At 40.9% G+C, this 12,327-nt stretch overlaps 1 protein-coding gene across 6 annotated transcripts in view; it reads right to left on the minus strand.

Moving 5' to 3' along the window:
* The window catches only part of DMD (dystrophin), a 978,378-nt gene that overhangs the window by 16,704 nt on the left and 949,347 nt on the right, over positions 1-12,327 (minus strand). For all 6 annotated transcript variants that reach the window (XM_063392999.1, XM_063392994.1, XM_063392995.1 and 3 more), the window contains 4 exons: positions 11,697-11,855; positions 4,566-4,809; positions 4,119-4,242; positions 69-161 (listed from right to left, as the gene is read on the minus strand). In XM_063392999.1, the coding sequence (XP_063249069.1) occupies positions 69-161; positions 4,119-4,242; positions 4,566-4,809; positions 11,697-11,855 (620 nt within the window). The remainder of the gene's footprint in view (positions 1-68; positions 162-4,118; positions 4,243-4,565; positions 4,810-11,696; positions 11,856-12,327) is intronic.

Below are 12,327 nucleotides of genomic sequence, written 5' to 3' on the forward strand. Positions count from 1 at the left end.
AAAACATCAAGGAACAGAAAACACTTTTATCTTCTTCCCTCTCATCTGCCACAGGCAGCAGCGCTCACCTCTGGAGCTGGGGAAGGAGTTGTTGAGCTGCTCCATCACTTCCTCCAAACCTGTGCTTGTGTCCTGGGGAGGGCTGAGCAGCTCATCCTCACCTGCAAAGCAAATCCACACCACTGCATGAGAGCCTGTGCTAACAGTTTGCATTGCCCAAGTCCTCCTCAAAGCTAGGGCTGCTCACTCACGTTTTCTGCTTAGTGTACAATAAAAATTTCAAAGGTGAATTTTGTTGACTGTTACTGTTCTCTTTCTTTATAAGGATCTAAGGGAAATTAAATGAGGAACTGGAGACAATTAACACTGTTTTAATTAGTAAAAAGGGATTTAAGAAATAATTGACTCTGGTAAAAGAAGTAGGGTAAAATGTCTGCTAGGAGCATCTAGTTCCATAAATGACACTCATCATTTCAGCTTCTCTTACTCTATTAATGGAAAAAGAAATTGCTGTTGTGAGTGCTGCATTGAGCAGCTTTCTAATAGTGCTGGGTTCATGTTGGCTCTGCTTTGCCTAGCTGTGCAAATCAGTAGAAACCCAGATTCTCATCTGCATCAGTATTAATATTTCTGACAGTTTAATTGCATCAGACTGGCGCTCCAAGAACACTCAATTGTACTGTAAAAGGGTTTAGCAGCAGTTTAATAAAGCGAAATACATTTCTCCCACTGAATAATTTCTATAACCTGATTATAGGGCAGCAGCTTAATGGGAAATTCAATACATTTTATTTTTACTGGATTTTTTTTTTGCTCATGGTTTCATATAACTAAAATCCATATGTTGTTTTTAATGCAGATCCTAGCCTCCAGTATAAATAAAGTATCTGGAAAAAATACACCTAAAGGATATACTTGTGAGTGTCTCCTTTTTTACTAGATGTCTTTTATCTCTATTAAAACACAAAAGCATCTCTGCCTGCTGTAATAACTGAGTTACATATTTCTTTTGAAAATGACTTAATGACTCTTTATTCTAACATGTCTTGCCCTATTTGAGTAGGAAACTGTCTGATTTTCCATTAACATTAGCATTCTTTAAGCACTGAGGTGCTCCATGCTAGTGAAAAACCTGGAAAAAGGGATATAAGAGGAGCATTTCAGGGCTGCCTATATTTAAGCCAGGAGTTAACCAAGAGTTATTTCTGACCAAGAGTGATTTCTCCCACTCCAGCACAAGAAGTGGGATAGAGTGTCTGCAAGAAGCACTTTATTCATATAAATGATGGTCTTTGTATCCGCTCCTTTTATTGCATTAATGGTCTAAAAGCAGTTGCTGAGGCTGCTTGCAGTTTGTCCGGCTTTCGAGCGGTGCTGGGTTCACACAAATCAACTCACACCATGAGTTACCTTTGCATCAGGCACTGCACTGACAGAGGTGTCCTAGCAAAAGCAATGTCCTTGCAGCCTTTGCTGAATGTCAAGGTGAAAACTCAGGAAGAGATATTGCTGTTGTACCCAGACTGAGGATTTTATCAGCCTGAAGCAAGCCTCCTGGCCCAAAAGATCACAATAAAAGGGCTGTGGTTCTGCTGTCCTGGTCAAGAACTGAAAACAGGTACCAATTTCCAAATGTCCTTGTAAGTGCTGATACAAGCTGAACTGCTGACCCTCAAAAATGTTTTATTTCTTATTTAAAATGCATTATTTTAATTTTTTCCTCAGTTGAATGATTTTTTTCTGAGCATTTTCTTCTGAAAGACAAAATAAGGCATCAGCCAAGCAACTTGACAGAAGTAAAGATACCTGCAGAGCTCAGTCTCCTCTCTTAATCCAAAAGAGCCTTCCCCATTTGTGTTTCTACAAGAGGTTTACAGAGCTAAGTGAGTCTCAAATATTCTGGTGGTACCTGAACAAATTAATGTTCAGAACAGCCTCCTGCCTCGTACACCTCAGAGAACCTCCTCTGCTGCCACCCTGCTGGGGGAGAAAGGCCAAGGATAAGGACTTCACCACTGGGACTCCATGAGGAGAAAAGCAGAACCCTTCCACTTGCCCAGGTACACTCCAAGTTAACAAGGAATAAATTCTGTTTGGAAATGAGGGGTTGAGTGGGTCACTGCTTTTACCAGAACACTGCTGGTGGAACACCCTTCACAGCAATCTCTCCTCAGGGAAGCAGAAGGCCCTAAGTGCAGTGGGTTTTCAAGTGAAAAGAACAACCAAGGTCTAATTTTAAGGAGAAAAACTTATAAAAGCTACTGTACCTCATTGCCTGAGACACCTAGAGACCCTCAGTATTTTCTCAAAAATGACAGCTCCCTCATTCCTGGGTGCATGGTTGCTGCATGGGAGCGTTATTTACACCACCACTCTGGCTCCCTTCACAATTCAGGAGTATTTTAAGCTGCGCTTCAGAAAACTCTGAGCCTAGCAAGCAAAGCTTTCTGGTGTGAAAGGACACTTGACAAACTGAATTAGTTGCGGTTTGTTAGCCTGGTTAGTAATTCTTTTTGTGAGCTCCACTCCCTGCTGCCAACAGTGTGGCTCTGCTGAGTCTCAGTACGATCCTACTGATAACATCTCACTGTCCTCCCACACATTGGCTCAATCAAATCAATCAAATAAATTCAAGTTATGTCTAAATATTTGCTTTAAAAAGTTTTAGCAGCTTATATGACTCTATCATGTGAATCAATTAATTCCAGTCTTGTGAGGTAAATGGGAATATTTTGTGTTGAGTCAAATGAAAAGAAGTATGTTTTTGCATTTTGTCTCATTAAAGGATGAAATATAAAACTACAAGACTTCTAATAAGATGGCTGAGAAACACTGTTTTCCTATCTCTTCTTTTAATTGTATTTTAATTCATGTATTTTATGTGATGAAGTTCATGACATTTCTCCAGAAAGCTGATGCAAATTACACCACTGCTAATACATTTTATCTATTCTGTGTATAGCATACATAACAAAATATTTTCCCTCTGGTAACACGATTAATGAAAGGTCCATTTTTACTTTTTCCATAAATTCCTGTTACCTGTGATTGTACTCTCACTCCCAGGATTTCAACTTCAGCATTTCTAAAGGTATTATTTATTTCACATTTTTTATTGCAGATTGTACAGAACTCCTCTTGTTTGATACTGTCATAGGCCAAAATTATTGCTCACACTTGGAAGGGAAGAAAAAGGCCCCCAAAAGCTGCATTTCCCACCACAACAGCAATTTAGACACAGCAGAATGTGCACTCCCATTAAATTTCTCACTGCCATTGACACTTGCACTAATAGCAATGAAAAGCCCTCACTGAAGCCTCTCACTAATATACATAAAACAAATTTCTCTATATGAAGCTGAATATTATCATCAGACTTGAAACATCGTCTTGCTGAAGTAATATAAGTGCATTTGCTTAAAGATGCTGAAAAGATTGATTGCTTTTTTACTAGCAGAAAATCTTTGCCACTCGGTAATAAATACTTACTAATTATGTAACAGACAGGAAATTAGGAAAGTGCCACATGGCAGTTACTAAGAGCACCAAAATATTAATTCCAACCTCCAGCTCCAGAATATTATTTAACCTTACTCCACACCTCTTATGATCATTATCAATCCCATGTGATACTTAGAAAAGCCACTAGATGAGCACTGCCTGTGAGTGACAGCTCCATCCTACTGATTGAGCCACAACCTATTAAAAATAAGATCACATCATTTAACATGGGGATGACTAATCCTACATTTAGTCTCTTCGCCATAATTAATATTATGTACATTTAAATCAGTCATGTCATGCTTAATAACTGAAAGTCAGTTTGAACAGAATAGTTAGCTTTTCAGCGACATTTGTTTTCAGAAGTCAAGCCCTGGCTGAGCTTTATGTTTAATATCAAAATAGCCAAGCTACTGGGTGCATCATGACCAAAAGCAAAGCCTGAATCATAATGAAGATGAAAAGTGTAAACAGCCAGATGACATCGAAGATCACTGCAAATGTCTGCTTCAATTCATTAGAACTAAACGGAAAAGGGTTTCCTGTCCTTAAGGACTATTTTCCTAGAAAATGGGACATCATTATTTTTTGTGACAACGTGAGCTTCATCATCTTACCCATGGTTTCTGAAGTCTGGCTGCCAACTACACGAAGAAGCATTGGCTGACTGCTGCCTGACCTCTGCAAAGAGGTAGAAGGAGATGACAGTGTTGTACCATTCACCTTGGCATCCGCCTGTGGCTGGAATTGAAGAAAAACGTAAGACATTGCTATTTACAGCTTTATATCTCTGTAATTTTTATTTATTCCAGTCTGTTTTTAAGTAAATTCATCCATACAGCCAATGGATTTCAATTCTGAGTAAAACAAGGAAGAAGACTAAATAAGAACACTGAAACCCGATTCCACGTTCTCACTCTGCAGCCTGTAAAACAATTTTGTACTTTTCTCTGACTCGCCTCTACAGATATGATTTCTTGGTATGTTCTTCGTATTGATAACACTTCACACCCTGTTTGGAAAATCACTCTTCAGAGACCTAGCAGAAACGCCTGAGGACTCACCTGCTCCAGCAGCTGCCTCAGCCTGTGCAGCTGCGACTCCAGCTGTTTGTTGTGATCCTCCAGGATCTGCATCCTGGCCTCCAGGCGGCCCTTGTGCTGCCGGAGCAGCTTGGCTTCTGCAATGAGCTCAGCGTCGCGGGGGCTCTGCGGGGAGACCGGCATCATCTCCGGCGGGGACGGCAGTGGGGACAGCCCCTTGTGCTCGTGCTGCTGCTTCAGGCGCTCGTACTCCGCCTGCAGGTTCCTGTTGGGAGGTGACAGAAGCTTTATGGCCCCCGCACGGGGCAGGGAGCAGACACCTCCTCTCGTGTGGTGTGCTGTGTCTCACTTTTCAGGGTTCACCACTGCCTTTCCCTCTCCTGAACCCACACACCTTACTCCCTGCAGGCCTGCACGATCTGCTATTGGATGGATCCGTGATTCAAGCTGCCAGAGGCTCTTGGCATCACCAGAACTCACAGCTGATTCCCTCCCAGGGCACCTCATGCAGGAGGCTCCAGACACCCTTCCAAAGCCAGGAATGGGCTGTCCTGGCCTCAGCCCTCCCTCAGCCTCCTGCCCTTTATTCTTCCCAGCAGAAGTGGGACTGCCAGTTCCCTTCCACGCATGGCTGCACCTGAGGAGTCATCAGTGCTGAAGGAGGACTCAGAGTTATCACAGCACCTCACTGTCTTGGTTTAGGGCAAATTTGGGAGGAAATTTTGAATAGGGTCTTTCTGGAAAGCAAACTCAAAAGGCCTTTTTCTTCAGCTGGTCTGGGAAAAGAAGTTCTTTGGAGAAAATTGGAAAAAACTTAGGACACCCTAGGACACTCACAAACACTAAACCAAAGCGGGTGCCACCGGGCTGGCCGATCTGTTTTACAGATGAGAAACCCCCAAGAGGCAGCCACAAAAAAAGTCAGAGCAAAACACAGAACTTGGCTGTCAGTCAGGTCATATCAGTCTCTTCTCCTCAGATCTGCAAATGCATTTCCAGCCTAGGGCTAAAATTATCAACTGAAGATGAGAATTAGTGACCCAGTCTGTTAAGCTGAACTGCACTGATTTTTGGGGCTATAATTTCCATCTTCTCTGTCTTGCCTAGAGTGCTACTGCCTACTGTAACTTTATGGCACTGCTAAGCTTGTTCTTTTGTTCCATAAAACTCCAATTTTACTTCAGTAAAACATTCCACAGATTGAGATGATCTATAATGCTCCACATGAAAAAAAAAATCTACCAAGCAGGGAAAGCACAGAAGGTAAGAAACTGAAACCTTGTTAAAGATAACAGTCCAAACCCACAAAAATAGTAACTTGCAGGAGAAACTTCCTAGGCAAGGGAGGCCTAACAAACTGCACTGGGATTTTGTTGCTGTGATGTTCTTTTACAGCTTCCCAGAGGGGGAAAAGCGGCTCGACACTCTGGTAGCTGCTTACACATCACAAGCAGTGACCCAGATTTTACTTTTTCCAACTTGCTCTTATGTGAGATTGTGAGAACAGACACCTTTTGCCAGTTCTTCCTGCAAACCACAACACATTCTGACAGTTTGGTCTGGAAGCTTTACAGCACCTCAGAAACGTCCCCAAAAAACCACTTCTGCAAGAACATTATTGTGATCAGAAGGAGAACTAAAGCAGGGTGGATCATTTGACACGGCTGAGAAAGCAATGCCAAGGACAAAGACAAGACACTGACTGTTCTTCAAAGGTCCCTGTGCTCCTCAGCAGCTGCATGATGGACATGTCCTAACCTGGCACTACCAGCAACACAATCCCTAAGGGATGTCTGACCTACGTGATCCCTCCTCTGCAGACATTTTAAACTATTAAAAAAACCAAGGGCTATAATTTTTAACTTCAGGGTGTTTCAAAATTTGAGATTTCTTTCCTTAAAACCCACACAAGGAGGGTCAACTATAGAAATGGGGTTTTTTCCAATTAAGTTTTTTGTTTTAATAAAATTCTGAGTTTCAAGTTCCTGAAAATTATCTAGAAAAAAAGGTCTCTATACTGGGAATAGTACTGGGAATAGATATTGTCATTCAAGTTATGCCTTCTGTTTGACTTAACTTGACTTGACTCAGTATCTTCTGATACTTCTAGCTGAACAAACTGGTGAATAATTAATAAAAATACAGAAGGGAATAGGAATGAACATGACAACATGTGCATTACATGTGGTGTTATTGCTGACTAAAGATTATACAGGAATGATCATTAAGCCTGCTTTTCATGAAGTCAGTAGACAGTGGCTATCACTACCCCTTGAGGAATTTCCCAGATGCACAACACAGGCCATACTCTACAAACAGCAGACTCTAAAGTTTGAAGTGCTGTAAAGCAGAAGATAAAACATCACCCTAAGGGAAACTAAATAAATGCACTTGATCATACTTACAACATGATCAGATACCTTGCTACAAAGAAAAATGCAATTATTGTCTGTATCAATATAGAGAAGTCCTTCCAGTAATGGTGATATTGAAATACAAGCACCAGGGAGTAATTCAGATAAAAATCCTTTCATGTCTGATAAAAAATAATAATTAAAAAATCTTTCTGAAAGCCTACAGAAAAAAATAATGTAAAAGATATTGCATGTTTTCCAACCAGAGGTATGTCTGGATTTCAGAGTTCTGTAATAAATACTGTAATACTGTTGGAACAAAGGAATGTAATTTTGAAGGATGCATGTGGGTTTTCCCAGTGCACCTGTATTACTGAGTTTTCCAGCTGCACTTTTTCAGTCCAGCTACACAGTGTCCATCCAGAGAACTGAGATTCATCGTAGCTTCAGAGGCATAAGAGGGATGTGCAGTGCACACAATCAATAATATCATAACTGGGATCCAAACATACAGCAATGAAGAGGTGTATTAACATAATGGAAAAGAGCTGAAAATTAAAAAAGAAAGAAAGAATTTGAAAACTGCTGTAAGAATATCCTAAGACAGAACAAATGGCTCTTATTCCTCCCTCTGGAACAGTTTTAAGCAGTGTAGTGAAAAGGACTGCTGCTGTGAGGCAGGCACCCAAGGCACTGAGGAGAGGGGTTCTGAGGAGAGGCACTCTCTGACACTTTCACCATAAAATGGGACATAAGACAAAGGGGAGATACAAACCTGCTCCTCTCTAAATGAATGCAACTGAGCAAGCATGGGCAGTGCATAGAAACCTCACCTCCCTCCACCACAGCTCAGGCTGGCTGACTTTGACATCTGGCTGTCACAAACAAACAAACAATGCTGCTGCATGTACTCATCACTGGGAAAATGAACCCTTCCTCAGTAAGAGAATATTCAAAACCCCCTTTATATTCCATTTACAATGCTAGCAACTCTTTGAGGCATTTGTGAAGAAAAGTAACATAGGAAGCATGCAGTGCAACCTTGATTTATGCAACTGTACAGAGCTGAGTAGTAAAGAGTGCATGAATTATTAATCACATCTATCACTGGCAGCATTAATTGCCTGGTGACAGAAATCCTAGTGGACACTGTTTGCTGAGCAGTCCTCTCAGAGGCAATTGAGAATTTGTGCATTCATGTTATTTCTCATCTCCCTACAGAAAATCAGTGGTCTGAAGAAACAGACAAAGATGATAAGTGAACCACCTACCCCCCGTCCCTCACTAGAGTGACAGTGTTTACTCAGGATGCTTCACACTCCGAAGATCTAGTTCCCCTTCAATGCCAAAACAAATAGCAAAAGGAGCCCCAGCATGCTTAGAAATGCATCACTTTCTTGCTGTTGGCAACTGTACAGGAGGAACTTATGTGAGGAGGCCATTCATCATTCTTCAGCTTTGAAGGAACACCAAAACAGGGCAGCTTTGAGATCCAGGGTGTCAGTGCTTTCTCTGGTGGCACACAGCCCACTGCACTCCCACTGCACGTCAGGAAAAGCAAAGGAATGGCAAATAGCTCTGGCTGGAGTTCTCGTTTACTTAGTTCTTGTTACAGGACAGCTCAGAGCTGGGAGGAAGAGAACACGAGAGAAGTCTCCCTCTTACATCCAAGACTTCAGTTCAACTAAAATATTAGGAAACATCCCCTTTCCTGACTCATTAAAATAGCAGGAAGGTATTTTAATTCTTTGCAGAAAGTTTTGACTTTGTCACTGCAGAACCACATGCTTTCTATTTAACGCCACTACAGTACAGCCTAGTCAGTATTACCTATCCTAGTGTATAACCTATGTAATGTATTGCTTTAGATGGACAACAAAAACTTGTCTTCTCTCTTTCTGAAATACATTCACCCTTGAAAAAACAGTTTTTGAGAGGGTTTTATAATTGGATTTTTCTTTTATATTGCAATACAGTAATAATGCTAGCAAGATTGCTTTTTGTCTATTGAATACAGAAATGGTCTTATCACATTATTCCATGTGATGCAAAACTCAGCATAAGCCTGAAGACGTAAAGCTCAAATAAAACTTTTTCAGCCATTGAAAATATTCTCTAAAATGCTCACATTTTAACAAATATAAATTATTTAGCAGTCAAATCTTAGCCATACATTATTTAAGGAAGTCATACTTACAAGCTACAGAAGCACCAAGATCTTAAAATGGTAGCAGATAAATAATGAATATCTAACAAGAAGTCCTTGGAACTGACAAAACCCCAGTCAGAACCATGTCACAGCTAGGTTAGTTTGTAAGATAGAGAATGCATTTCAGAAGAATTCAAAATAGGCAACAGAGCTTTTAAACTGTCCAAAAGCAAAACCTCAGAATTACAATTTCAAAGAGTCCCTTTCATTTAAGTAACAAGTCAAGATGGAAATATTTGGGAGGCCAGGAACTACAGCTGAAACCCAAATGAAGGTCAGAATTCAATCAACAGCTCAAAAGAGACAAATCAAAAGAGAAAAGGGTTTTTTTTGAAAAGCAGGGAACTGTGGAGAGCAGAAGAAAGAGAGAAATGACAATGAGGTGCTCCCAGTATCACAGCACTGCCTCTTCTTGGTACTCGATACTTGAGGCATCACTTGTGGCTGCTTTCCTGGGAGCTGCTGAGAAGTGACTGCATGCCTTGACTCTGACTGTGAAAGTGTACAAGACACAGCAGAGAGAGCTAAACCTGAGTTATCAGAAGTTATCACAAGTGTGTGCAACAGGAATTGTGTCAACACCGGCAGGACAGGCAGCTCGTGCACCACGCGCAAGGAGATGCACACGGAACAAAGGAATGAATCACCCCAAGGCAGCAACTAAAGCTTTCATGGAGGGAGCGTAGGATGTGCATGGGAAGGAGGATGTGCTCACCCACTGGAACCAGGTTCACACAAGGAATTAGGTGTCAGCCTACTGATTACCTTTGGCAACAGCCAAGAAAGGTTTGTGCAAACTCGACGGAGGAGAACGGCTGGGAAATACAAATCTAAAGGGACAAGACTGTTTTTAAAAGTTTTTTAAAAAAGGTAAGTTATAGGAATGCCTCCTGACTGATCCTGTCTGAAGAGCTTATTTTTCTAAGCAGGAATCAGTGTTTCATCCATAAAATCATGGTTATCTGATGTGACAAGCAACCAGGTCAAGAACTTGTTCACTTTTCAGCAGCTACCTTACATTTTGCATACAAGTTATTTATAGCAGTTTGCAAAGACCAGAGTCATGATTTTGTCATAATCAATGAAAACCATGGCAGTGTGACCTCCACGCTGTGAGACAGAGACAGAGCTCTCTGCTCCTGCTGTGCTGAGCACCCACAAAAGGCAAGGCTGCCTGTGGTGGCATCCCATCATCCATAACTGTGCCTCCAATAGTACAAATGAGAAAAACAACCTTACAGACTACAGCTCTAATTTAATCCAAAACTGACAAACTTCAAACCAGGTATTTTTAAGGTGTAATTCCTGCCAGAGACCTTTTGCCATCCCTCATCAGTAATTGCTAAATTAAATAGAGCCCATGCTGAAATTTAAGGCATGAACTCTCAAAGGGCTTTTTAGCTTATTTAGCTATCTAGCTCCATGTTATACTAGTTTTCATATACTACCTTTCTAATCTAGAACTAGTCTGCTTTAATTCACCCTTCCTTTCTGCTAGGCAGCTCATTTTGTATACAGAGAGAAAAGCATTACCATTTTTTTCCTTCTTCCATGATTCACTACATAATGCTGTTTTAAAAAAATCCATCTCCTGAAAACCAAGTTTTCTTATCACCTGTATTGTACTAGCTACTAGGTATTTCTTAGTTACAGTCCTGAACATGCGAGGTCTGATGTCTTATTTCAAAACACAGATTTTTCTCCACTACAGGAAGTACTTGGGCTTTATGTGCTATGTAGTAGGAAGTTTGTGGTTTGTTTCAAACAAAATCTCCCCGCTGTTCAGTGAGCAAGAGCTTTGTTTACTACAGCTTTCTGTGTGAAATATCTTCCTCATTCTTGATTCCTACAATCTTCTCCATTCTCTCAAACCCTCCTGATAAAAAGTCTCTGATGGAGCCACTGTAATTGATTAGCACCATCCAAAGAAGATATACATGGAGAGGAGATCTATGACACTGTCAGCTCTTGCATTATTTCCTTGACAAGCCTAAGGTAAATGATTAGTGCATTAAACCCTCGATGTAAGCAGAAGTACCTAACTCTAGAAGCAAGGAAAAAAAGAACATGAAAATGCCATAGACTGTGCTATAAAAGCTGGATGGTAAAAGGCAAACAAACCCATGGTTTTTTGGTAGAACTAAATGATTTACATCTTACAGTCTGGTTTTTCTAATTCACAGTTGTAATTACCAATCTTCCAGGGTCAAGATCTCCTGGTTTTTGTGCTGATGGCCCAAGATTCCAGAGTACTATATAAAGAGGACAGCAGTGTTGTGATGCTTCAAGTATCCAGCTGGGGTTTTTTAATGGTAATTAATGAAGATAACTTCAATTAAATTTGAAGTTAGAAATGGTAAATGACACTTTGTATTGAAAAACGAAAGAAGGCAACAAGCAACACCACACAAAGACAATGGAAAGAGGACCCAGCTTTTACCCACTATGAAATTACTTATTTGTCAGAAGAAAATGCAGTTTTATAACTCATCCCTAAAAATTTTACCAAACTGAATTCCACCTAACTGTACAGTATAATTATTTTGCAGACTTTTTACTTCAAACTCAGCAGCTGGTGGTATAACCCACCTGTTTTCCTCCTCCAGGTCTGCGAGGATCCTCTCCAGTTCCCCTCTTTCCTCACTCTCCAGAGAAATCAGGATCTGGGCAGGGCTTCGGGGCTGGCTCAGAGGGGACTCCTGGTTCAGACTTTGGCAGTAGTGCTGGATTAACAAGTGTTCATCATCACTGGAAAACAGAGGAGGATGAAACAGGCTGTTCCCTTCCTTCTTTTCAACTCCACAGTGAATACGAGGAGATGATTCACTCCCAGTCTCTCATTTCTTACAAAGAGATTTGCTGAACTCTTTGCAACCAACAGCAGAGCAATGCACCTTAAAGCAAATCTGCTGACCTGTTTCACTGAGTCTGGTAATTTTCCTTCTCTTCAGAGACCACCTCCCTCCTTCTCAGCTTCTCAGATACTTAAAGCCAAGTTTTGCAACAGCTGACAACCCCAGCTCTCCTCTTTTGACAAACTTCAGCTAGGAATTTGCTTGCAAAAAAACCAAAAAGCAATCTGCTGCCTGATCTGCAGTGTGGAAGGGTCATTCAAGCAGGGGCAATGGATTTATTTTTGTACCTACAAACTCTCCTTATGTAAAAAGTGCGTGTTTTATTCATCTTTTTTTCTCTATAACATTCTAAATTAGGTAAACAA

This window comes from Prinia subflava, chromosome 3 (assembly GCF_021018805.1).
Source record: "Prinia subflava isolate CZ2003 ecotype Zambia chromosome 3, Cam_Psub_1.2, whole genome shotgun sequence".
NCBI lineage: Eukaryota > Metazoa > Chordata > Aves > Passeriformes > Cisticolidae > Prinia > Prinia subflava.